The following is a 26,795-nucleotide window of genomic DNA, read 5'->3' as shown; positions in this document are numbered from 1 at the left end:
CATCGATTTAAACCAACAATCTTAAATTGATAAACAAAAATTTAAACACAACAGTATTGTTTTTGCTCCCATTCACAGTTTAAGTTAAAGATCTGAGACTTTTTTTTCATGCTCTTAATAGATATATTTCTCTAAAACTTTGTGTTAGTGAGGACTTCTCCTTTTCTAAAATAATCCATCCACCTGACAGATGTGGCATATCAAAATGCTGAACAGCATTACACAGGTATGGCTTAGGATGGTCACTGCACTCTAAATTGTACAGTTTGATCACAGCAACACAATGCCACAGACATCGCAAGTTTTGAAGGAACGTGCAATTGGCATTGTGACTGCAGGAATGTCCACCAGAGCTGTTCTCCATGAACTGGATGTTCATTTTTCTACCATATGCCATCTCCAATGTCGTTTCCCTGAATTTGACAGTACATCCAACTAGCCACACAGCCACATAAGTCAGTTACGATGATAGACTGACATCAGGTCAAACCCTGGTGAAGCAGATGAACATGCCGATGAGCTTCCCTCAGATGGTTTCAATTCTTCTGTTGGTGGCTGGTCTCAGATGATCTTGCGGCTGGATGTGGTCCTGAGCTGATGCGGTTACACGTGGTCTGCGGTTCTGAGGTTGGTTGAATGTACTGCCACATTAACGGAAACATCACTGAAGATGGCTTATGGTAATGAAATCAACATTAAGTTCATGGACAACAGCTCTGGTGGACAGTCCTGAAGCCGGCAATCCAATCAATCAATTCAATCAATTTTATTTATGAAGCCCAATATCACAAATCACAATTTGCCTCACAGGGCTTTACAGCATACAACATCCCTCTGTCCTTAGGACCCTCACAACAGATAATCCAATGGCACACTCTGTCAAAACTTGACATCTGTGGCATTGTGTTGTGTGACCGAACTGCACATTTTAGGGTGACCTTTTATTGTGATCATCCCAACGCTCACCTTTGTAGTAATTATGCTGTATAATCAGCATCTTGATATGCCACACCTGTCAGATGGATGGCTTATCTTCAAAAAGTGCTCACTGACACAGATTTTAACAAATTTTTGACCAAAATTTGAGAGAAATATATCTATTGAGAGCAAAGGAAGGAAAGTCTAACTTATACCTGTGAAAAATGGGAGCAAAAAAAAAATGTGTTGCATTTGAACTTTCAAACTTCAATATACATGATTACATTTTTGTACACACAGTATCGAGTTAAGCAATCAAACAGTATAAACTGAGGCATTCACATTGGTGACAGTAAATGATCATGAGGTCACTTCGATGAGCAATGAGAAATGCACCAGCTCCCATGTGATACAATGTTAAAGGAGAAGTCTGGTAATATTCTATAATGTTTTTATTGTCAACAAATCCCATAATGAGACAAAAACCAACAACTTCCTTTAGGCCATAGACCTCCATTGTTCTCTAAAACTGTTAAAAACACATGAGCCACATTGCTGCGCTGGGCAACTTGTTCCTTCTTACAATGAACAATGCTGCTGTTAAAACTCAATAGATCAGCAACTGAAATTGAAAAAAGTGACAACGAATCAATTTTTTACCCGTTTATGTAATGTTTACCCAAAAAAAACCCAGTAGTCTAGCTGCTTTAGAAAATTATTCTGCTTTTAAAAAAATGAAAGTATATATTTGAGAACCATTCTAAAATATTTATGTCCAATAGGAACTGAAGGGCTCAAGGCCAAGTGCCACAGACAGGGTAGGGAAATCAGGAAGTATCTGGAGATGCTCTAAAGCATTACTGGTTTGTGATTCGTTCACTGGAAGAAAAATAACACCAGCCATTTCTTCAAGGCCTAAAAATGGCTTTTGAAGTAAACAATTGCTGGTAACATAGATGTAAAGTAATGATTAACGTATAACTGCTTTTGTTACCAGTGGTGAAACCAGTTAAACATAAAACTTGTTTGATGTTTACACTAAGGAACCTTCAGGGAAAAGATGAACAGCTGTTCAAGCATCACTCCAATGGACTGAACATGTGGTGAGTACTTACGCCATGACAATGACACTGAAATCCAGCCAGTTCCAGGGATCTCTTAGAAACGTGAACTTCCCTATGCAGAACCCTCGAGATAAAATTTTAACCAGGGATTCAAACGTATAGATTGCAGTAAATGTGTACCTGTTGGAAACAAAACGTAGTTAAACTAAACCACTTTTCATATTTGTATAACCTGAGTATGTGACTTTAACGTGTAATTTAAGGGAAACTTACTCTACAGGCTTTAAGTTGTCAGGCACTGTACTAAAAGTCATAAATACACAGTTGACGAGGATGGTGCACATGATCACGATAGTGAACAATGTGCAGGCAGTTGTCAAGGAATCCACTTATTTTATTTTTTGTATAATTCACTATAATCTCACACATCTGGCAACGTAAACAAGTCATGACCACTGATTTATTGTGGTCTCAACATAAACACAATGCATGCTTCTTAGATAAATAACTTGTTGAAAGGATATGAGTGTACCAAAATCCTAAGTGATATTCTTCTGAGAGGGTTGAAGGGGCTCAGGAGGTACAAGGCAGGAGCGGCGTTGAAGCGGAAGATGCTCTTCCTTTTGTTTAATACTATGAAAGTCTGACAGAAGAAGAGAAATATGTAGAAGATAATCTTAGTTGTTGGCTGACTTGCAATATCTCATTATAGTTTAAAGAAATAATAAATGATAATAGCATGTGGTTACTTATCAAAGAGTGCTTATAATTTACAGCATCACTAACCTTATTTGTTCACACATTTTCCTCACATCTTTTTTTTACTGGCCTTGTCGTTCTGTCATCTCCGACAGCCATTCCCAACCACAGGTACATGGAAATATTGTGGTGCAGCTCAATTAATTTGCAAATAAATTCAATTAAAATACTTTATATAGTCAGCTGTAACTTGAACACAATGTTCTACAGCCTAAACAGATAATAGCAATGACGCTCTAGCAAAAGCTCAGTCAGGAAGACAACACTATTGAGACTGGTTCTGCCATTCACTCCTTGCACGTATGCTCACTCACTATCTCTAGGCGACATTGTCTGGGTAGGTATAGAGAGTCATCAGCCGATTCACAATCAACCAATAGCACAGCGACACGCCTTCTCTGTCAGCCTATCATCTTACTGCTCTTCATTTTAAATGTGGTCCTTTCTCTGCCGTAGTTCTTTTTTGCTGCCGTCCACCTCCCCATCACCACCCAGTCTTTACGGATTCATCATCCTCATATGCCTCAGCAGTCAGCAGCCTCAGAGTCATTAGCCACCACCACCACCACCACCAGTGTCTGAGTTCCATGGGAGTATTTATCCTGCTGCCGCACAGATGTCCCTTGATCACAAAATATTTCCCCCTAGTGTCCAAGCGCCAAAGACTTCTGATAATCTTAATCGGCACAAATCATCTGTACCCTCATATTTTGTATTAAATATTATCTTTACTTCAACTAACTGAAAGTAACAGATAAATGACTGAAAGAGTTAAAGGGGAACATCACCTAAATGAGAAATTTCAATATGTTATTTCCATGGTTTAGTCAATTTCAAACAATATCTGTGAACATGAGCTACTCTCTCCTAAGGCCCTGACACACTAAACTGACATCAAAGAATTAGCAATGACAACTATTGCATTGCCTCACGTTGCCTGTGTGTCAGCCAAAAAGTTGCACATGAACACACCACAGGACGACAGCATATAGACAACCAGCATGTACAGACTTCACCTGTCTGAGAGGAAATAATGCTCAACACCAGCAGATGGTGGTAGTCTGTAATTGGCATTCACAAAGGGAAACTGGATGACTGTCTTGATGCTGGTTAGCCAGTTAGCACCTTAACAACACAATCCAATGTTAAAAAAACGAAGCCTATGTACCGTGCGCCAGTGAACAATAACACAAACCATCATGAACCATCTCTGCTAAAGAGCGCACTGCCTTAAGAAAAATAATCTGACCTCATATTACAAGTTTGTTTTGATCTCACTCTCTCTTGTCTTTAGCTGTATGTTTACTTTCCTCACTTCTCTTCTCATGTCCTGAGCTGAACTGCCAATCACAATGATTTCATTTGCTGACAGGCTCTGTTGACTCCGACACTGGTTAAGTATACTGAATCAGCGAAAAGAAAAAAAAAAAGCCGATGAGGGCCGGTAAGCACCAAATGTGCAGGACACACAGCAAAGACTGGGGCGACATTGACTAACGACTGACTGTTGTCTGTTGCAGTCTTTGCAACTACACGACACTCCCACTTCATTACAAGATACAGTTGTGAGCTTTCTTCTCCATCAGTGCTGCTGGTTGGTGCAAGCACTTTGCATTGTGGGATACAGTAGGTGAGGTAGACTGGTTTGATGCATACTAGAGATTTTTTCCAAATCAGTAAGAAATCTGGGTATTTTTGCTTTCCTGCAGATTTTGCAGAAAAGGTGAGGAACCACTGACCTAAGATTCAAAGCTTCTGGCTAGAAAACAACACTGCCATGATAACAGCTGCATGCAGTACTAAATAAGGGAATCCTCATTGCAGTGTCACTCCTTCGGCCTCTTCTAAAATACTAAACCACAAATAATACATATGTCTTCACACAGTCAAGGAAAAAATCAAAATGTGTGTGTTTACACTTCATGCTCAACTTTGAAATCAAGTAGACCTACTTTCTGATTACAGTAGTAGGGATCCAGGTCCTCCAGCGGTATCGACACCATGTTTTTAGGAGGGTCCCCATACAGAAGAGGAAGTGATTTGCCTGCCTCCAGGTCACGGCTGGGCTTGAGCTCATTCTCCTCATCGTCACGTTTTTCCTTCTCTCCCTCGGACTTCTTGGCTGTCTCCTCGGCGATCCGCGCCTCGATGGCTTTGAGGGACTCACGACTAAACGGGCGGAAGCTGTCTGGACCTGGTGGTACAAGCAGCTGTTCCATGTTTTCATCCTGCACCTTCAGAGTGAACGGCTAGCCTCCAACATGAGATAGGCCTGAGGGGTCAGAACAGATAAGGAGCTCTGATTAAAGGTTGACAACTGAATTGTATCTAACATGAAATGTTATTTTATTGTAAATAAATTATTGAAAGCATTTTGGCAGCAAATGTCTATTGGCAGATCAGAAGTGCTTGAAAAGCAGAGGAGAGGGAGGTGGGTGTGGTTCAGCTCTTTAGCCAGAGATCATCATCTCAGGAAGTGGCAGACTATAATGAGCCTAGAGATGGCTGTCATACACATAAATTCCTGCCAGCTATGGTAAAATTAGATCTAATTATCTGCTCTTCTGTAAAATTAAGATTTGACATGACAATGATCAATTCCAGGTGAGATTCTCGCTCCTCTCCTCCATCCCTCAAAATGAAAAGAGTCCACTTTCCCCTTAGAGCACAGAGACAGAGTGGTGGGAGGAATAGATCCATCCTGCTAATAGGTCTGACTGGTATGATGTGTTAGGCAGACCTATGCAGTATTAAATATGAATGCACTACAGACTGCACTGCATCTCTCTGGGTGCCCTCTCACTGAGAGCTTTTGCCTGATCTGAATGTAATAGTGTAATAGAATACTTCCACACGTTGTGTCTGTGATGCAAGAAATCAATCGCATACACACTGGTCAATCAACTGTCCTCAGCACTAGGTTGTACATGTGTGATGTAATTGCAGCAACAAAAGGGAGGCCCAACTATTAAAGAAAAAAGCATTGACTTGTAATGCATGTCTAGTTTTCTACTTATATGTAAAATTTACACTGAGCAAAACAGTACAGACAGCTGATAGGAGACACAATAAGGGAGGAGGGATAATCATTTGCATTTGGATTTATATACACCTGCTGTATTATTCATCTTATCCAAAAATGTCATCACCATCCAATAGAGGTCAATTAGGGATGTTCCTAATGGTTGATTTCCATCAGGTTTAAATGGAAGTTTGAACTCAGACATGTCAACTTGTCTTTAAGCTAGAAAACACTTATAAATCAGTCAAAATTGAGCACAATTTAAAACTCAAAGGTTAAACACTATCCAAAAAAGCATTGCATTTATTATTAGAGCCATTTGAAACTGTTAATCACATTTTTCAATCACCAAATTGAATTTTAAATGCTGCTGAAATGCGTGGCACTTTGCACCATGCATTATGAACGCTGCACATTATCCTGCAAAACACTGGTGTAAGGGAGTTATGACTCTGCACAACATCAACATACATATTACCCAGCAATCATCACTGCATATCTGACAAAAAATATCAGAAAAAGTAAGAAATTATTCTTTTATTTGAGTATTTTTTATAGTTTATTAATAGATTTTATAGCTCATTTAGAAAAAGCAGAAAATTTTGATTTAGATAGCTACTGACTATTTAAAAAAAAAAAAGAGTAAACTATGATGTAGGTGGGTTTGCCTTTTTGGGGACATATATAGCGAATGATGCCATTTTAAAATTATCATTCCTCTTTGAACACAGGTATATATATTTAAAGTGGCAATCTAAATCTAAATAGCCCCAAGTGCATCTGTACTGCCTGCACTGTCTATATTTACACCCCTGCTGTGAAACATGGCAACAACTCACTAAAATCAAATTACTCCCAAACTAGGCTGGATTATGAAATGTCATCTTTGTAAGACTTTCCACCTTGCTTACAGGGGCAAACAGGCCAGTGTGTTTATTTGATTGTATGTTTTTCCATCTCTTTTTTAAATTTTTTTGTAATATGTAACTTAAATGTGTACATTGATAAAATAATAATTTCAATAATAAGTTTAATCAAACTAGTATTTTTGGTGTCGAACAACGAGGGTAGCAACATTTAATCAGTTTGTCGATAATAAGGCACATCCCTCATCTTTGTCCACACTTTAAATGTCATGTATGTGTGTCCATCAGGGAACAGACCAAGCTTCAGCACGAACACACCACAGCAATCACAAATGTGCTTTCTAACATTACACACCACAAAATAAAAGTGAATTATTTAGGACCAGAGTTCCGTATCATTTCAAGTCCCATCAAGTGACACACACTTTAATAGATGGCGTTCTTTATGGTGCCATACTCTGCTCTGCTCTTTATGAGTGAAACACAAATAAATGTGACACCTATTGACTAAGAGGTGTAGCCCTGTATACAGTCCACCATACTGTTTACATACTGTAGCATATGGTACAGTACGTACTGAGCTCATAGCTTTCTTCTACATCAAGTGCACTGATAATGTACCTCTGATGTGAGATGATCTTAAAAGACAACAGCCCTTCCACATAACTGTAGCTAAAGCATATAGGTATCTAGAGGAACATAATATAGTCTTTATTGAAAGGAACAATTGAGAAACAACAGGAAGACACACTTCTAATAACTTCTCATAACAACAAGGTCAACCTGCAGCGACTAACCTCTACAGAGGTATGCATCATCCTGTCAGTCTGTCCCCAACTCATTACGCCACAACTTGAGATATGAGCTGCCACTTTGAAGCTTCAGATAGTTCCACTTCAATTTATCTGCAACCTGTCGGCATCATGACCCTGTGCTGATTACCCCAAAATGGGTACATTTGCTCCCCTCCACTCTCGCTGGAACAGAACGTCAACACATAAGTTTGGTATTTGCTGTTCACCCTACATTTAACTGTGTCCTGCTGATGAGCTTTAAGTGATGATTGGCCTTGGCCTTAGGCCACCTGATACACCTACAAGTATATTAAACAATCACGCAGTGTCGAACAGAAGCTCAGCTTGAATATTTAATGTACATTACTCATTTGAAAACTTAATTCCATTGACCTCAAAATGCTTCTTAGCACTTAGATTAGGTAGAAGATGGTTTGGGACAGACTGTGGCCGATTGCTGCAAAAGCGACTGTCAGAAGCCCCAGTTCCACTGACAAACTAAACTGTGTCTTAATTTTGGTCGTATAATTAAAGAAACAGACTACCATTCTGAATAATAAACAAAACATTTTACCATGTGTTTGCTTGCACGTCAACGTGGCCTACATTCTCACCAGGGTTCTACCTCTGCCTTCACAATTTTGCCCACATCTTGAAACTGATCATTGACTTCAAACCAGCCTGTGAGCTACAAGCATGAGAAAATAAAGACAAGTAGATCCTTACAAAGGTCAGGAAAGAAACATAAGGTGCAGTACAATATTCCACGGGAATCAGTATCTCTGCATTTTCAAAACGCTCAGTCACGGCTACTGTCCATGACGCTTTTCTTTTTTTTTAAACAAAAATCTGTGAGGCTGAAGGTTAAACGACAGGTTGACATTTAGATGAGCTCAATGATTACATCACCTGTCTCAAGAAATGCCCGTTTGTCTATTGAAAGAGTTATTGGTGATGTAATCATTTATCTTCTATATACCAGCTGTGAAAAGATCCTATCCATGCTGAGCCGCAGTGGAGGGATAGTAGCACAATATAATTTATTTAATATATATATATTGATCTGTACTAAAAAGACCATAACTTTAGAGAGAATGCATTTGTCTGCCATCATTTACACAGGAATCACATAATGCAAGGGATATCTACATGGACAGTATGGACAGAAGGATCAACCACAGCAAAAAATTAACTCTCTCAATGTCCATTCTTTAATTTAGACTGATGTATTGTTTCTAAAAATTGTACTTGTTTTGGTCAATCCTTGCCTGTTTTGCCGACCACCTTCACAGGCCCACAACTGAGCTGCAGCAATGCAACAAACACAACACATAGCAGACTTTATGGTTATTTTAACGCTTTTCATAAATGAGCAGGATACCTAACTTGTAACATACATGTACACAGAGTGATAAGAGTTCAGTATCCGAGGGCTCCCGAGGGACGGACACACTCACAGCTCCTAAGTGCTCACAACTAATGCTTGCTGCTGCTGCCTCTCACAGACTAAAAGATCAGGGATTAGACCTCACTCGTTCAGGGCGTTGGCGAAATAGCTGGTGATGAGAAGCTGTTAATATAGTTCACTGGAACAAATGCACTTTTTTTCCCTTTATATACAAGCTGACAGGCTAACTGTGTGTGTGTGTGTGTGTGTGCAGGCAGTCAGGGTAGAAAGAAAACAGGACAGTCTAATCTCTAATTGACAGCAATCTAATAATGACGTTGACAGTCAGGCAAGCAGGAAGTTGTCTAAGATGGAGTGTGGGCTAATAGTTGCTGCCATGCCCATTAACTTCTGTAACATATTGTTGTCCCTAATTTGCCCTCTTGTCTTTATGAAGTACAAGAGATAAATCACTTTTGTTCCCCCGAACAGGCCTTCAACACGTTATAAAATATTACATTTAGCAGTTTGATAGTGTGTGATATACAAAGGCTGCATCATATTGTCATGTGTGAAACTCCTCAGGCACATTTTTTTTTAAATATATGGGCATAAATGTTTTGATATAACAACATTTGATAGATAGATAGATAGATAGATAGATAGATAGATAGATAGATAGATAGATAGATAGATAGATAGACTCTAAAAATTCAACTTTTATCTCAGCTCCAGAGTTCCACAAATAACATAAGTAACATAAGTCAAATAACAAATAACATAAGTCCATAAACTTTTCATTCAATTTCAGCCCAATTCCTTTAGATAAACAGCACTCAAACGCAACTTCAGATTGTTCACTCACCATCAGTTTCCCATCCTCGAAAGGTGAAGAATCAAAATACCGTGGAAGAGCTTCACCGTGTTTAAAATGTTGTTTAAAATAAACCTGTCCGTCCGTTTAAGGTGTTTTGACGCGTCTCCAAACGCACAACTGGTAATTTCCACGATTTGAACAGGAAAACCCAGAGAGAGAGGGTGTGTGTGTGTGTGTGTGTGTGTGTGTGTGTGTATTTTATCCGCCCCTCCGTGCGGGCAGAGTCAGACTACTGTACTAGTGTGCTTCCGGATGTTACTGGGTACCAAGTGAGGGCAGAGATGTCAGAATGGCTGTGGAGATGATATTGTGGTGGACATTATCGTGCGTAATTGTCAGGAATACAGATGTTTGCTATCCGGCTTGTATCCGAAACTAAAAGCTTAAGCCACAACTATGAATCAGATTGTATTGTAAGGATGTGTGTGTGTGTGTGTGTGTGTGTGTGTGTGTGTGTGTGTGTGTGTGTGTGTGTGTAAGAGCGGGGGGTGGGGGGGGGGATCAGAGTTTCTAGGAACCTGTAGTTATTCAAACGTCACAGCAAGTGTTCAGTCATCACTCCAACAGCGTGTATCGGCTCCAGTCAGTGAGAAAACACACATCACATCGCAGAGGTGTATCTGTAGCTGCCTTTTATGTTTTTGCATGTGAAGAATAATTTATTTTGTGAAGTTGGGTGGGTGACCTGAACGTGAGTCAGGACATTCACTGTGAGTCTGATGCCACCTGGTGGATGCAGACAGCACTGTCACAGACAATTATAAAGATCTTTGAATTGTAGCGCAACGTATCAAAGCTTCCAGGATGGAAAAACACACCGACTGGATGTCTACTGGGGAGATGGATGGATGTATAAATATCATGTGCATATGTGCAATATAATATTTGAAAAATAAAAATAGTTGAAAGTTTCAATGACAACAAAAGTGCATTGAAAAACAATAAAAATGCATAATAAAGGTAGAGAAAAATAAAATAAGAATAAATAATAAATAAAATAATAAATAAAAAGAAAAATGCAAATAATCCAGGAGAAGTATTGAACTGCAATGTAGAGCAAGTAAATAAATAACATTAAGGAACAAATTACAAGTATTACAGACTGATTTCTGTAAAGATTCAGTAGGTTTTACATAAAGCTCAATTTAATTTTCAATTTATTTATTTTAGAATACAGAGCACTGAGGTTTGGTCCTAAAAAATGTGAATCTATGAATACAATGTACAGCCAAAAATGTTCAATTTTAAAAATTGTATTGAAGTTTGGAAACCAAATAGAATAAGCGAGCACTTTATTATACTCACCAATTTAGCATTTATAAGCAGCAATAAGCACTTAGTAAAGACTTTATAAGACATTATATTATAGTTGTCAGCAGATATGAGGTCATTTTTAAGTGCTTATTTGTGTATTTGTCAATTACTATAACTCTGGTTATAGTACTGGTTTAACTACATAATATAACATGGCAAAATTATGACTGAGTTTCACAAAATATTTACTGTACACTATGCCTTTAATTTGTTCCTTATTCGTTAATCGTTTCCGTCCCTGAACAAAGGGCTCCTTTTAATTAAATAGTTTTACTGTAAAATCCTTAAATCCCTTAATTCCTATTTTCCATGCATGAGTCAGTACATATTTTGGCATCAAAGTGCAGCCAGTTTGTCAGAAGTTTGTTGCTATAACACCTGTCTGCTGCAGGGTCAAAATTATAGGCTATATGTTTTTTTTTTAAAAAAAACCCCCAAAACAAAACCTGCTGATTTGCATTGCATTATGATGTTCACACGTTTCACTCAGTATTGGCAGTGGTTAAAGTGGAATTTGTGAGCAGGTCCTTGCTCAGTGAGGTATGGCAATGGGGTATGAGTGGAATGGTTTCCAACAGTTTGCACAGGGACTATTTCTTCAGTCATGTGGACGTGGATTCTCCATATTAACAATGTAACTGTTTCTGGAAAGATGTGCTTTAAATGGCATTTTTAATGCTGTGCCACAAGCTAAATTCTATTTGCCACCATTTTATTAGGGAATTTGTCAAGACAAACACCTCAGACTGAATCCAGCTAAATGGCCAGATACCATTTTATCTTATTTTACTTATTATTTTTAGGTAAAGGGACCTTTTTTTAAATAAATTTGAGGGGAAAGTGTTCACTCCTATTACATCCCAAAGGACATCAGCCTTTACCCTACACAGCCTTTACCCTACACTGGCAGTGGCAAACGATTCTTTCTTCATTTACATTACCTGTATGCGTAAAAATAGACACATATCTGACTTGTGGCAACAACAGTATCTACAGTAATTTATCTATACAAAATTTAAAAAAACGAAGTTGTGTTTTATTTTTTAGCCTTGTATCTGTTGCGTATTCTTTATCTATTTAAATGATTAGATAGGTTCTGTGCTTGTAGTATTGCCACCAAGGTAAATATCATAACATATAAGCAGCAAAACTGAAAACTCCCTGTAATGATCCACTCCACACATCGTAAAACACCATAAGATTGACACCACGTGCGTAAATTACGCACAGCCTCCCTCTCAACTTAGAGTCACGTGTAAATCCTGCGGCTAAGTGATGGCCACAAATATCTAATAAAATCAAAGAAAAGGAACTGACTCTATATTTGTTTGGGAAGTGAGTGTGTGAAGGGTGCCAGGGTGCCACTTACACGTCACAGAGAGAGGGTGGAGCTCCAGCCTCCGGCCCAATTTAACCCCCGGGGGCGCTGTTGTTAATGTTACAAGGCTTTACTTGAGTAAAATTGAGCGACTTCCCTCCCCCCCGTAAACTTCGCTGAGTTTAGCCACACGGCAAATATGTGACAGTCCTACACTGAGGACACAAAGAGGAACAACATCCAACTACCAGCAGGTGCTCAGAATGGCTCAGCAGGTAGGTGATGCTACAGCTGTAGGACAGGAGGAACAGACTTTGTAAATATTATTAGTACCACTTACTGCTTTGTGTTTTTATTTTACAGCTGAATAATGAAGAAGGGACCACGTTAGTTTCCACACACAAAGCTGCTGTGGAGCCAAGATGTTCAATGATATCTGCGTCTTTCAATTTCATCAATTCCATCATAGGATCAGGAATAATAGGTAAATACTGACTTCATAATTCAAGTAGCCTACAATGCCTGACAAAACCTAATAACTGAATGCATGCAGTCGCTTATATGGATGATAAACTGCACTAAAAAACTTCACATTGTTTGTCCTGAGATTATCCTGTAAAAATTATGAAATAATTTTTGTGCAACAAGGAGAAGCTTTGATACCATTCAAGCCCTGCAGTGGTAAACCTCCGTGTCATATGACTGGCGCCTGTTGCCCCCTTCCCCCTTTAACTCTTTCATCCTCAAAAAATGCCTGAGTCATTATCCAGTGTGTTAAACAACATAGAACCAGCGTGGCGTTATCAAGACTTACTGATTGTAACACTTTTGCTTTACAGTTAAAAACAATCGAGTTAAATGTTGCAGTTATGTATATGCAATATGTTTATACATCTATTTTTTGACCAGGTTTACCATATGCATTGAACCAGGCAGGGCTCCCCTTTGGCCTTCTGCTGTTGATAGTGGTTGGGTTCATCACAGGTGAGAATACTGAAGGTGTCATTTTGAACATGAATGAATTTATCTAAAGAGCAGACTGCTAAAATTGTGTTTGCATTTGATGACAGACTACTCCATAATCTTACTGATTAAAGGAGGCAACCTGTCAGGGACAAACAGTTATCAGTCGCTGGTGCAAAGCACATTTGGGTTCCCTGGATTTCTGATTTTATCTGGACTGCAGTTCCTTTATCCTTTCATTGGTGAGTTGTTTAAAGTGTGCACGTTTGGCTCATTCTGAGAAATGCTGCAGATATAAATAATATAATGATACTTCACCTTCTTCCTCAGCTATGATTAGCTACAACATCACAACTGGTGACACACTGACCAAAGTATTTCAGAGGATATCAGGAGGTACGCTGCTTGTACTTTATTCCACTCCACATAAAAGACAAACAGCACCACGTGTGCAACAAATCCGAATTTTAAACATGTATAGGGCATCTATTCAAATGATTTATGTAATTGTTTTCATGGATTGTGTTTGCAGTTGGTCCAGATCACATACTTGCAGAGCGTCACTTTGTGATCCTGCTATCGACCCTTGTGTTCACTCTGCCGCTCTCGCTTTATCGAAACATAGAGAAACTTGGAAAGGTACGTGAGATTAAAACACAGTTGCCATTTTCATTTAGTGATTTTTAAGATGCCTGTAAAACATCCATGTGTGTTACCAGGTGTCCTTCCTGTCAATGGTGCTGACATTTACCATCCTCATCATTGTAATCATCAGAGCAGCTACCTTTGGACCCCAAATGTAATGCTAATCCCTTGTGATTTTAATTTAAATGTTTCTATGTGTGAACCATGGGGTTCTTTTTTTAATGAATCCACACATAAATGCTATTATACAAACATAATCATGTCTTTCTGTATTCTTTAATAACTGAATATGAATATCACTCTCCAGCCTCCCTACAGAGAATGCATGGGCATTTGCAAAGTGGAATGCAATTCAGGCAGTTGGTGTGATGTCTTTTGGTGAGTTTTTCCTGCATGATGCTGATAGTGGAGCTACCCTGAATAAGTTTAGAGAGAAGAAATATCAAATGCAACATCATACACCTGAGAGAGACACACCAATAACAAGCATTTAGCTCACCATTTTGGTTTTACAACCTCTACTTTCATTGTACGGGTAACACTCACTGCTGTCAGACCTGTTTCCAGCAGCAGCAGCAGCAGTAGGCAGGAGATAAGCTCTGCTCAAACCACGACTTTTACATGGCCTGGCCACAGCACCTGGTGAAAAAAGTCAAACATTTAGCAAGCTTATAGCTATTTTTCAGAAGTTGGTGAGGACCAAAACAGAGCTAAAACAGCCATTAATATTGGAGTTATAGTCGTTAGCAAGCAAACGTGCGTCCACTAGGATGATAATGTAGTTCTATTTCTAGTAATTTTTTAAAGGTATACAATATAGGATTGTCAGATACTGTTTCGCGTTTCCCCTCGATATATTTGCCCTCTTTTGGGGCTGTGTCTCTTGGATGCCTTCTGCTTACGGTCTGGCACCTGGTTGCTACTTTTTTATAAAGCCCTGACCTCACCTGAGTGATGTGGGGGTACACGCCTATAAACATCCTGAACACAGGAAATAAGAAGAAAATAAGACAATAAAGGCAAAGGGCAGCGTCTCTGCAGAAAAATACACAGCCACACAGTTCTAGTGAGTCATAAGTGATGACTGAGAGGGATTGACTATAGATTGTTTTTTAAAGGAAAATCCTGCATAGTTTGTCTTTAAGTAGGCAATTGTTTGATTTCAGAGCTGTGTGTCTGTCAGCTTGTTTTGGTCTTTTTCTGCCCCCTAGTGGCAAGAAAATCAATGAAGGCAGCTTTAATATGTCACTAAAAGCCAGTCCCCACAGCTTTAATGTGCTGTGTTGTCTGTTCAAGACATGCAATCAAGTTTGAAATATAATAATTGAGGCTATTAGTTTAGTACACCCCTCTAAACATTGCTCTGATTTACAGTAAATCAGTGCGCAGCATCTCAAAGAATCTCCTCCTGAGTGAGACTCTGTCCTTGAGTGCACCCTGTGAGTCTAGTCCACCAAGGCCTTTACACAAATTGCGGTGAAAATTATGGCTTTGAATCAAGTGCCTCAATGATGATAATAGCTACCACTGCTACAACGGAGCCTTTTAGACGAGGATGTAGATGCTCTTGGGAAAATCCAGTGCTATATAGCCTCAACAGCGTCAGCTGTAGTTGACAGTCTCTCAGTCTTAAAGGGCATGGGCATGACTAATTCACCATCAAATCCAGTCTGCAGTGAGGAAAGAAGCCTCCTTGGTTCAGACAAAGCACAAAAAAGAATTGAAAGTTTAGATTCAAGCAAAGGAATAAACTGCTTCAAACTGTTTTTATGAGTGATATTTTTCAGTGATTTTATTATGTATGTAAATGGTACTCTGATGCACTGCCCCTTTGTGTCTCTTTAGCTTTTATATGCCACCACAACAGCTTTCTTATCTATGGTTCTCTGGAGCAGCCCACACTCACTAACTGGTCCCGGGTCACCCACGTGTCAGTCGGCTCTGCACTAATAATCAGTGCTGCCTTTGCTGTCGCTGGCTATACCACCTTCACTGGCTACACACAAGGTATGGATATGATGGATACTGAGCTACACTCTCTAATTTATTTTCAATATCACACATGTATTTTTATGGTCTCGTATTTCAACGCCTCTTTAGGAGACATATTTGAGAACTACTGCAGAAATGATAACCTGGCAACATTTGGTCGCTTCTGTTTTGGCCTCAGCATAATAACCACATTTCCACTGGAGTGTTTTGTTACACGAGAGGTAAGTGATACTTTCTCATACGCCAACCTAAGAATTTTAACGGTTAAACGGTCACATATGTGTGGGAAAGTGGGATTTTGAGGGTTTGAGCAAAAAGAAATCTTGGCACTTTACACCCAGTTGCTCCAGCAGAGCTGCTCGGTGGGAAACAGTACAGTATCAGCTGTAGGTGTGTGTATGTTACCCTCTGTCATCTTGCAAATACCATGCTATTTAAAAAAAGTTTTTCCATTTGCAGAAGTGCATAGAACCTTCTCTCTCTTGTTTGTCTTCTCAGGTGTTATCCAATGTCATTTGCAGTAGGGATCTTTCAAAAGCTGAACATGTGGCCATAACAATACTCATAGTTGCTGTTTGCACATCAGTATCTTTGGCCTATGACTGTCTGGGAGTTGTTTTGGAGCTGAATGTAAGTCATATCACCTCAGCCATTCTGCAGCTTATCTCATATCATCTTGGTTTGTACATATGAGTGTTGAATTTGACCTTAATGGTGTTCTCTTCTACCATCCAGGGTGTTTTGAGCGCCACACCTCTGATCTTCATCATTCCATCTGCATGCTTTCTCAAACTCTCCCCCGGCCGCTGGTTCCAGGGTGAAAACTTGATACCCACCATCCTGATATTTATCGGCTTGTTTGTCATGATCACCGGTTTGACAATGACGGGTCTCTACCCTCAAGACTGTTCACACGGTGTGGAGATGTTCTACTGTGCAGACACCAATGTCACTGGCACTGTACCTCCTGTATGAGATCCAACAAATATTTAATTCCTTAACCTTTTTTCTTTAGAAACAACACTTACATGGAAAGAATATGTATGTGGACACCCCTGTCTTCATACCTTCTATGTACTTGATGCGGTGCTCTTTTTTATGGTTTGGGCTGTAGTCCTGTAGTTTGTAGTAGTAGCAGTAGTTTGATATGGGAGAACTTGACCAGCCTTGCACAGTGCCCTTACTTCAATCCTGTCAACGACACCTTTGAGATAAACTGCACGTTGACTATAAACCAGGCCTTATTGCCCAAGGTCATTAATGTTCTTGAGGCAAAACAGGAGCAAACTGCTGCAGTCAGATTTCAAAGTGTGAAACAAGATGTACAACAATCACATTGTTAAATGGTAGCTTCTGTATTTTTCAGTCCACGTTCCCATGTTTCTGTGTTTAATGGGATCACTAATCACTAATGGGAACATTTTTTGAAATTAATCCACTATTGAGCAAGAGGGCTACAGCCAGGCAACAATGCAATGCTAATGGGCAATTGAGCACCATCAGTGTACGTCCACTTAAAGTCCTTGTTTTTGCAACTGACAGGCTCAGATTGTTATTATAAGTGTCTGACAACATCATGGAAAGGACCGTACAAAGATAAACCTTTTGCTTAAGAGTGAGATCCTTTACAAAGAGCCTAAACATCGCTATGGCCAAACTCACCAGACTCCATTCAAATAAACAGTTGATGTATCATTGTAAAACACGCTTTCTTCAAAGTTGACAGACACAAAATAAAGCTCACATAAACTGCCGTGGTTCATCTTTCCACTGCTCCAACAATCACCAACTCTGGTTTGGTTGAAATAAACCCTAAATTTACCCAGTTAGATGTAAAGAATATACTGGCTCTATACATGCTAAAATGACATATATTAAAATGGAGTCTGGTGGGTAATAGCAATAGCAATTGTGGGGCAGTTTCTGGTTAAACAAAAAGGACCTTACTCTTTAACAGACAGATCTATCTCTGTAGGGTCCTTTCCATAATGTTCTCAGACACTTAAAATATTATTCTCAGCATGTCAGGGACAAAACAAGAACTTTAAATGGACATACAAAAACCCAACAACATGGGAAAATAAGGTCCAGGTTGAAAAATACTGAAGTTACCCTTTACGTTGTACATTTACGCTGTGATTTTCCCATCTGTCATATTGTAATACCACTTGGTCCTGAGCAGGAAAGAATATTCTAAGGCCTGTACACAGTTTATGCAAAGGACCTCTCAAAATCTCAGACAAAAGCCTGCGAGGTATCACCACTGTCACATAATTACAAAGCACAACCCTCTGACCTTTGATAATTGCGTCTATCTTGCAGACTCCTGCATACTGTACAAAATTACCCACAATCTCGCTCCTCCTACACTGACAGGGTGATTCACTCGGCTCAGATAACCTCAGGCTAACAAGAGCATCTACCAGAGGCAGCTGGGTAATACAGCAAAGGTCCACAGTGAATTTAACCGGTCAGCTTTCACCATTAGAGCTGCAGACTATTGGGCCACAACACCAAGCACCATCAGACAGCTAGACAGTATTTGGGACTCTCTGTATTTTTAAACCACAGTTTAGCTCATGGCTAAAACATAACTAATCGTGAATATTCTGTTTCTCTTTTTTATGATGTGATGTTTTTACATGGAAAGTGTTTTTGTATGATGCAGTGTTTATTCTCTGTATCCCTGCTGCATTTATAACATTTTAAGCCATAATGTTTTTGTAGATTTGCTTGCCCAGGGACTGCTGATGAAATTAAACTCTCTGGCTATCATGTAATGTGAAGGTGTCCACATACTTTTGGCCATATATTATACGTGGATGTGTTTATTTGTTGTTTTCCTTTTGGAATGAACAGCCTGTTTAGATATTTATGATTCTGAATTATTTGTATCACACTGAATGGGAAAAGCGCGTTTCCATGTTCAACCACAAGATGTCACTGTAGACATAAAGCAGAAGGAAGTCCACAATAACAACAACGCTGATGTGTTTAGATACGGCTTATTTCTAAACAAATGAGTGGATTTACTGGTGTTTTTTTTTCCTCTGCACGCTTCAGCTGGGTCTTTACTTTATGTGTTCCTGCCAAAATGTGAACCTGGACACGACACCGTTGTGCCAAAGGCTTCATCAGGATCCTGGAGGGAAGGTAAACTGGATCCGAGAGACGCCCCACTTTTCCAGCTCAATGTTGCGATGCAGTATTTTGGATGTGCAGAGAAAAGTTGGCAGACTTGTCCACGGTGTCGGGGGCAAAATGATTTAGATATGCCAGACTTTGTATTTTAAGAGGCGGGGGGAGGGGGGGGGATTATTTCACCACACTGGAATGGTTTGCGTAAAAGCCGCAAAACACGGAACTTGAGAGCGGAATTATGCATCATTTATCCAAACTAAACCCGTTTGTAGCAGTCTACAATTAACTTTACCTTTTTGGGGACTGATGGAAGTTGACAACTGCGTCGAAAACCAACTGCATTCATGGTAAGACATGTTCAATAAATACTTTGAATCGTTTGCCTTATTTCCAGTGGAAAAGGAGGAAAAAACGGTTCATATGACTGAAAAACTGATGACCTCATGTGGGATTCGCCCATATTTCAGTATTTGCCAGTTTGCATCACTTGAAAGCAGCAGGTTAAACTATAGCCTAGTAAGTTTTGACGTTATTTAGCATGTAAACAGTTACTCAAAATGAATTGTGCTTTCTGTTTGTGTTTGACCAGTCCGAGGGATTGTGTTAAATCAATGAGTTTAGTCATGGATGATCATGGATCCCAGCCCCATCCACGCAGCTCTGCTCTGAGGTATGTAGAACTGTCATTCGGATTACCAGCTGTCATACCTTTTTATCTACAAGACTTCAGAGGACTGTGTGTCCAGTAGCCTTTTAGAATATTAGGCATGCTTTATTTTTAACTGAGCCAAACCTCCATGGGGCTAACATTATTGTTTGGAAAACAGAATTATAAAACAGATAAAGGATGACAAATAGAAAGGCCTTGCTTGTTATTTGTGCACATATATAATGCCACCAAAATTCTTCCACCTATGACTGCTGGCAACAACAGTTGTGCGCAGGCAAACAGCTGTTTTTTGACTAATCTGTATGAGTACAAAGCCACCTTTGTAAAAATAATGCAACTTTCAAATAGCATTCCTTTCACTCAGTGCATCTGAGCGAAGTCACAGTTGTTGCAGACGTTTCAACCTTTGAACTCTCCTCATTTCCTGCTCTCAGGGTTTTACTGAGAAATTGCCTTGACCATATGTAGAGGTCATGGGAAGTATTTTGCAGGCAAAACATTCTGCCTCCTCTGTCTCTGCCTGTGATGAGCCTGGTGGTCATTTTTTTTTCTTTCTTGTGGAAATCTTGAGTTCACCGGGCTTGAAACTGATATTCTATAAAATAAAGATTCGTCATGTCCAATAGTCAAAGAGAATCACTGTAAAAAGAGCTGTGAGTATATGACATGATGGAATCAGTTTTGGTTCAGGGACTCAGAGATGATGTCAGCTGCTTGTATTCCAGTGGATGGAATCATTAAGAAAAAAAAAAAAAAAAAGGTGGGAGTGAGTTTCCAGAGCTTTTTTACAGAGTCACTACTCACTCCTCTGGCATTCAGAGGAGATCTGCCGAGTTTTTGAGATTTAAATTAGAGGTGAGATGGAGAATTTGAACATATGATGGTTTCCAATCCAGTATTCCATAATAGCCATGCAAAGTTTCCAGTCCTGCCCTGCACACTGTAGGTTCCCGTTTGTAAAAATAGCATACAGGCACGTTGCATGCAGTTTACTAAAAAAGAAAGAAAAAAACCCACTTTCTTGGTGTGACTTGTGTTCATATTTCATAAGCATTGTGTAATCTGGGAGCAGAGCCACACTCCCTGGCAGTGGAGAGCAGCAGACAACCTAAATCTCTCTGTGGTTTGACTATTATTTGGAAAAGTAAACCGCACTCTTCCATAAGCTGCTGGGGTGTGCACATGTTCCCTGTCTTATTTGTGGCTTCTTATATTTAGAGCCAACAAACTTGCTGCCTCTCACTTTTTCAAATTCAGTCATATGTGAAGATTTCATGTGACCCCAGAAGCTATGCTACATTTGTTATCCAAATACTGAATGTGCCAGAATCACTGGGCTGGCGATTTTCCAAGCAGAGATGCCGCTAGCGCACATAAGACATGCGGTACAGTATTTAACATAAGGTAGTCTTAACAAAAAATTAAAAAAAAAAAAAAAAAAGGGTTTCTTGTCAATATTGTTTTAATCAACAATCGAAATAATGAATTGTGTAATCATATCTGGTGCATTTTTGTCTCCTCAAGTGTACATTTTTTGTAAAGAGGCATATCAGTTCATTCATACTCTGTATAACAGCGCTCTGCTTGGAGCTGGCCCTGCTAATTGGACACACCTTAAACCATGATCTCACATGGCTGACTTTCCTCAGGGCAAAATGTGGAATTAGTTAAGGTATTGTGAATCCCCACAGCTGTTTCCAGATATGCAGGCAGTCCAAGGGCACAGCTGCTCACGAGTCTACAGATGAAAATTATGGCTGGTGAAACGTAGACACTTGAAGCATGTGGGCATGGCCAGTTGAGACATAGTGACAGTCACTTGTTTTTGTTGTGTCTTGTGTCAGTTGGTATCTTTAATAAAAATAATTTAATCAGCTGTCATTATATCCACACAGCAGTACAGATGATCTGTGAAAAAAAATACATATTCATCTGCCCTCTCAAACTGGTTTTAATGGCTTTACTGCACCTAAACGAAAACAACCAATCGGAGCCGAGGAGTCTCTAACACAGCTGTCAATCGTGTCAGTCACTGCTGGTGAACTGTGGTCGAACTGTCAAACTAGGCAGCGCTGATCAAATATGAATCAAGATGCTGTTACTGCATTGCCCATTTCTCGCCTCAGATGTTTTCAGAAACACATTTTAGTGTACTGTTTAGCTGTAAAATGAGAAAATTTGCTTGTCTGGTGGGCAGTGCTTGGTGCTTCTCTCAGCAGTTTCCAACCTAGTGGTAAACGTTTGTCATTTTACAGCTAAACAGTACACTATTATGTTTCTGAAAACATTTAAGCTGAACACTCATACTGTTTTGTGGATGTAGTGACAGTTTTAGCAAATACAACAATGTTATTTTCATAAAATATACCAAGTATAACTAACATTTCTTAAGGCTTCCAGTCTGTCGACACTGAAGACAAAATAGACAGATCACAAGTCCTCAGAGAACTCTAAAGCACAAAACAGCATTTTCTCCTCAAAATGATCCTCAAGAGACAACAAGGCTTTCTTCATTCAGGAAAATATATCATTTGGTCTACAGCATTCTGCCCTCAGAGAGCCCACTCAGATCCTCTGTGCTCCAAAAGCAAGATAAAGGATGTCATTCAAAGATATCCACCCACTAGATGCAATAAAGCAAGAGGAAAATCAGCATTAATACCCAGCAAGCTTGGCCTGGCAATGAGCTGGTGTGTCTTTGTATACTGGGATGTTTTATCTCATGGATGCTTTCTGCCTCACAGGGCTAAAACAGACAATATGGCTAACATCCAGGGGACAGGGAAGAATGGGCTGCCTTTGTTACCACACTGAAGCCAACGCATTGACCGTAAATACCAGTGAATACTTCTCACTGGACAGTTGTGAATATTATGAGACACAGTTTATTGGTTATTATAGCTAATTTTTCTTTTGAGCTCTAAAGTAGTCATGATTATATGTTAATATGATATTGATGTTGTGCACAGCAGCCTGTTTGAATAGATTTGCTGCACAGATCCTGCCTGAACTGGAGCCTTGGGCCCTCTTTGTTTCTGTTATGCACTCTTCCAGGGCATAACAGTTGGATGCCTCCCACTCTCAGCCTGTGTAACATTCAGAATGACCTAACATGAATTAGCCCTTTGTGTGCTGTCAATAGGAACTTTTACTTATCTCCAATAACATTCAGACATTTTATGTGACAAAGGAACAAATTGCTTTGATTTGCTTGACCTTTATTATCAGTGTTTGTCTTGTTTAGATGAGATATGTATAGAAAAGGCCTAGCCAGTCATGACTGGTATTGCTTGACCACTTACAACAGGTCAGTTTAACAAGACCTTGACAAGCTGTCTAGCAGTTATCCAGTCAATGGTATATCATAAATCCAAGCTTAAACCAATATTGAGACCACAAGATATAAAAGTATAAAATGGGAAATACAAAATTGCACACCTTGAGATGGCTCTCTAGATGGCACTATCACTGTGCATATGTTCATACTGTTGTCTCCACCCAGATGTTTGTACATGTGAGTCTTATGATAGCTCTAGTTTATGTGTAATATCATACCATGGTTGGATTATTGAATGGGCTATAGCGACAAAGAGACATAAAACGACAACAAAAAGATGCAAAAAGACCACAAAGGGACACAGAGACTCAAAATGGGCAAAAAAAATCACAGAGAGACACAAAATTAATACAAAGAGGTTCAAAATGGCTGAAAAAGAGATTAAAATGATTACAAAGACTCACAATATGACCACAAAGAGAAGAAAAAGAACTACAAACACACTCAAAATGACTACAAAGAGACACAAAATGACTTCAGAGACACGTAAGGCAACTACAAAGAGACTACAAAAATGACTATAAAAAGGGGCAAAACAACCACAGACGCAAAAAAACCTACATAAAGATACAAAACCGCAAAGAAATGCGTAACAAAGAGATCCAAAACAACAACAACAAAAAGGTTTAACAACTGTAAAGTGTGTGTCTTGCTGCTATGCAGGAGAGGTGGTGGGGCCTTCTGCATGTCTGTGCCCAGGGGCCCATTGTCTCATAATTCAGCCATGAATCAGACTGGTAATGAAGTGATATACTGAGCCTTATCATCACCTAACACACAGTGTAGCAAGCTAATGAACCACGGCACGATGCAAACAAATAGCAACCAGCTGTTTCAGTGAGGATACTCAACAGAGAGCATTAGTAAGAAAAGCATGCAGAGCTACTTCGTATTGAAACTCTAATCACTTTGTCTCTACTCCAGTTGTTTTTCATTATGTAGCTCACATGCCTCGGAGGTGCTGATTATTGTTAAAATTGAACTCTAGAATTTAGTTCATGTTGGGTAGAGGAACAGAAGTACATAAAACTTATTATTAGTAAATTTTGGCCACTCAGGTTTTTTCAGGCAGAGAGTTGAAGGAAAGGTCTTGACATTAAAAGATCAGGATTGTTGTGATGAGACTAGCTGTAACCCAAGTGACATTTACGTGAATTAAGTTGGGGATTGTGCAACACTGAATATTTTGTTCGCACTATAAAGTAGTGCACGGTTGATGATTTTTGTAGGCCAACCTGGAGCTTGGTATTGCCCTGGTTCCCTTAGTAAAAAGCCAGTGGGGTTGTTCCATTGGATTTTGGATTATTACAGAAAATAAGATCATACCTCTTTTCCACCATAGTACCTCTTGTTCTTGAACTGGTTCCAGTCAGGTTTCTTGGAACCTTGGTGCTGGCCAGCGAACCAGCCCACACCTCAACCAGATTGGAGTGGAGCCATTATAATCAAGGATGTGCCATCAACAGAACGCGCTGTACAATGTACAACTTAAATAATCAGTAGTAGCAAGATTGCAGATAACATTGATTACCTGCAAACTTTTGTTCTATTGTTACAGACATTTGTTTTAATCAGAAAGAACAAGCATGGACCAACTAGTAATGATAAGATGGCACTGAAGACTATTTTGCGAAATGCCCAGTTCAGACCAAAGATTTGTGACAAACTGAGTTGAAACAGGCAACTACTTGCAATGTGATGTTCTGCAACGCTCTAAAAACCTGCCAGTTCATGCCAGTGCAACTACAAGAGACGGTGTGTCATCTCTATGCAACAACTGTCTTTACTTACTAATTAATCAAATTAATCAGTCAGTGAGAATACAGTGAGCAGCAGCAGCATCCCACCTTCTGACACCAGCACACTGTGAGGATAGAAGCAGAGGGCTTGGTTGGGATGGAGCATCTGCCGCAACATGCGAACACGCCTCTTGACCAGCAGACTTCACTACTTGCCAGTTGGCTGTAGAAACAGGTGCTTTACGCTCTAAAACCAGCTACCAGTGTTTTGACCAGCTTAGATGTAGGTGACACAATCAGCCAGTTTGAGTCAAGCTCAGACAGCCACTTCACACCGCTGCAACTTTTCTCTGCAGCGCTCTAAAAGGGTTTTGTCTTGTTGCAAATGTTTGGTCTGAACTGGGCTTAAGACTCAATCCTCTCTTCTACAACTGTAGAATATGTCATGCCCGCTGATGTCGTCATGGTTTGCACTGTCGGTCAAGGAAACCTGCTATTTTTTGGTTCCAACTGGGAACCAACTTTTCAGGTTCCAAACCAATTTATTTTTGGTTGAAATGGCTCAAAATTATGGGAGGCAACCGGAATGGAACCTGTCATGAATTGGTGGAAAAAGGGGTATCTTTGGCTAACAAAAGTTTGTGCTACTGATATGTTTGGTTCTGCAGGATAATCTTTACAAATGAACACTACATTGATGATTTCTTTAAACATAAATGCAATTGCCAGAAGTAAAAAGCTAACGTTATGCTATAAACATGCTGCACTGTGGTCACATGACTTCACTATCACCACATCAAGGCTGTAAAGCTGTGTTTGGGTGATGGCATTCTGTAGTCTCATTTAGCTGCTTGCAACTGCCTTATTTAAGACATGTAAAACTGCACACTCATGAGTGGGGTATTTACCTACTTATGTTGTAGAATTAAACTTGAAAATCTCTTAAGCTTGTGTTAACTACAGACCTTATTTCAGTCACCTAACCAAAAACCCATTGATTTCCAGACAAGGGAACCAGAGGCGCAGAAATGCGAAACTCATTTCTGGGTTTTAGGACTTATTCCTTCAGCACTGTATTAGCAAAGAAATAAGTTACTGAATGTGCCTGTTTTAGTGCAGAATCACAGTTTGTGTTTCACTTCAGAATCCTCAGTTCATGTGATAAGCAAAAGAGGGAAAGCATGCTGCTGTGCCTTTTGAAAGATGCCCTGCTGCAGACAATGCTGCATTGTTTCAGATGAAAGGACGCAGTGTCATAGTTATAATTATGACTCAAGGGGGAGCTTTCTGTCTCACCGAGATATTTCATCTAAATGTTGGTCTCCTTTAAAAAACACCACACATTTGGTCAAGTCACCAGAAGTTAGAGTTGATAATTACCTTATCTTTTCTGCGCAGAGCTATCAGTGTGTTTCAGTGCAGCGTTCAGAGTCAAAATATTTGAGCTGCTTTGAGATAAGGTGAGGGTAATGTACCATAGCAGACCCTAGCTCACTGAGTCGAAATGACATCTGGTGTTCGAGGGCATTGTATAAGGAACTGAGAGATCACCCCGTATTATCTCAAATCTCATTCAGATCTCATTACCTAACTGGCCGGCAGACCTAGCTTACTCTGGCTCTGCTGCAGTACAGTATAAGGCACTGTACAACATGTAATACAAGAGCAGGCACCACAGGGAGTCATAATACTGAGTGAAAATGAGGAGAATCATGACAAACGGATATTACACGCTGCATTGAAAAGCCAATAATGTCACAAGGTTGGTCCTTAAATGTTTATCAGAATTCAACGTAATGATGTGAAAGACGGCCTTAGAGAGTTTGAGTGTAACCAGGCCTGTTCTGTGGGAAAAAAGTTTGTGTTTTGCCCGCAATAATAAACGATACACATAGGAAGTGGGAAGTTCTCATAGGGTCCTTGTGCTCTTATTTCCCCCTAATCTCCTTCCATCCCACACTGCTTATGAAGTAATGGCCTTTCCAGACC

General features: G+C 39.6%; 3 protein-coding genes across 4 annotated transcripts in view; 2 read left to right on the top strand and 1 right to left on the bottom strand.

Annotated features, from left to right (window-relative positions):
• scn1laa (sodium channel, voltage-gated, type I-like, alpha) overlaps positions 1 to 9,697 on the bottom strand; it is a 37,857-nt gene extending 28,160 nt beyond the window's left edge. Inside the window, exons 1-5 of the mRNA XM_049594051.1 lie at positions 9,676 to 9,697; positions 4,694 to 5,013; positions 2,507 to 2,625; positions 2,256 to 2,345; positions 2,034 to 2,162 (exon numbers count right to left, since the gene is read on the bottom strand). Of these exons, the coding sequence (XP_049450008.1) occupies positions 2,034 to 2,162; positions 2,256 to 2,345; positions 2,507 to 2,625; positions 4,694 to 4,960 (605 nt within the window). The 5' untranslated portion in view covers positions 4,961 to 5,013; positions 9,676 to 9,697. The remainder of the gene's footprint in view (positions 1 to 2,033; positions 2,163 to 2,255; positions 2,346 to 2,506; positions 2,626 to 4,693; positions 5,014 to 9,675) is intronic.
• Positions 9,698 to 12,468: 2,771 nt separating this feature from the next.
• On the top strand, positions 12,469 to 18,626 carry slc38a11 (solute carrier family 38 member 11). Its single transcript, XM_049594212.1, has 12 exons — positions 12,469 to 12,594; positions 12,683 to 12,803; positions 13,229 to 13,303; positions 13,390 to 13,524; positions 13,613 to 13,678; positions 13,815 to 13,921; positions 14,002 to 14,081; positions 14,235 to 14,305; positions 15,773 to 15,934; positions 16,028 to 16,140; positions 16,418 to 16,549; positions 16,655 to 18,626. The coding sequence occupies exons 1-12, from the start codon at positions 12,583 to 12,585 to the stop codon at positions 16,892 to 16,894; spliced, it is 1,314 nt and encodes a 437-aa protein (XP_049450169.1). The 5' UTR covers positions 12,469 to 12,582; the 3' UTR covers positions 16,895 to 18,626.
• Positions 18,627 to 18,873: 247 nt separating this feature from the next.
• The window catches only part of cobll1b (cordon-bleu WH2 repeat protein-like 1b), a 34,580-nt gene continuing 26,658 nt past the window's right edge, over positions 18,874 to 26,795 (top strand). For both annotated transcript variants that reach the window (XM_049594156.1, XM_049594155.1), the window contains exons 1-2: positions 18,874 to 19,407; positions 19,650 to 19,730. In XM_049594156.1, the coding sequence (XP_049450113.1) occupies positions 19,367 to 19,407; positions 19,650 to 19,730 (122 nt within the window). In that variant the 5' untranslated portion in view covers positions 18,874 to 19,366. The remainder of the gene's footprint in view (positions 19,408 to 19,649; positions 19,731 to 26,795) is intronic.

The sequence above is a fragment of the Epinephelus fuscoguttatus genome, linkage group LG13 (assembly GCF_011397635.1).
Source record: "Epinephelus fuscoguttatus linkage group LG13, E.fuscoguttatus.final_Chr_v1".
NCBI classification, from domain to species: Eukaryota; Metazoa; Chordata; class Actinopteri; order Perciformes; family Serranidae; genus Epinephelus; species Epinephelus fuscoguttatus.
Note: the sequence above shows the minus strand (reverse complement) of the source record. Positions and strands in the feature narration are given on the sequence as shown.

Coding starts and splice junctions, on each gene's coding strand:
- slc38a11 (XM_049594212.1), top strand. Junction 13,304..13,389: donor AGTGGTTGGGTTCATCACAG/GTGAGAATACTG, acceptor ATTTGATGACAG/ACTACTCCATAATCTTACTG. Junction 15,935..16,027: donor CTTCACTGGCTACACACAAG/GTATGGATATGA, acceptor ACGCCTCTTTAG/GAGACATATTTGAGAACTAC.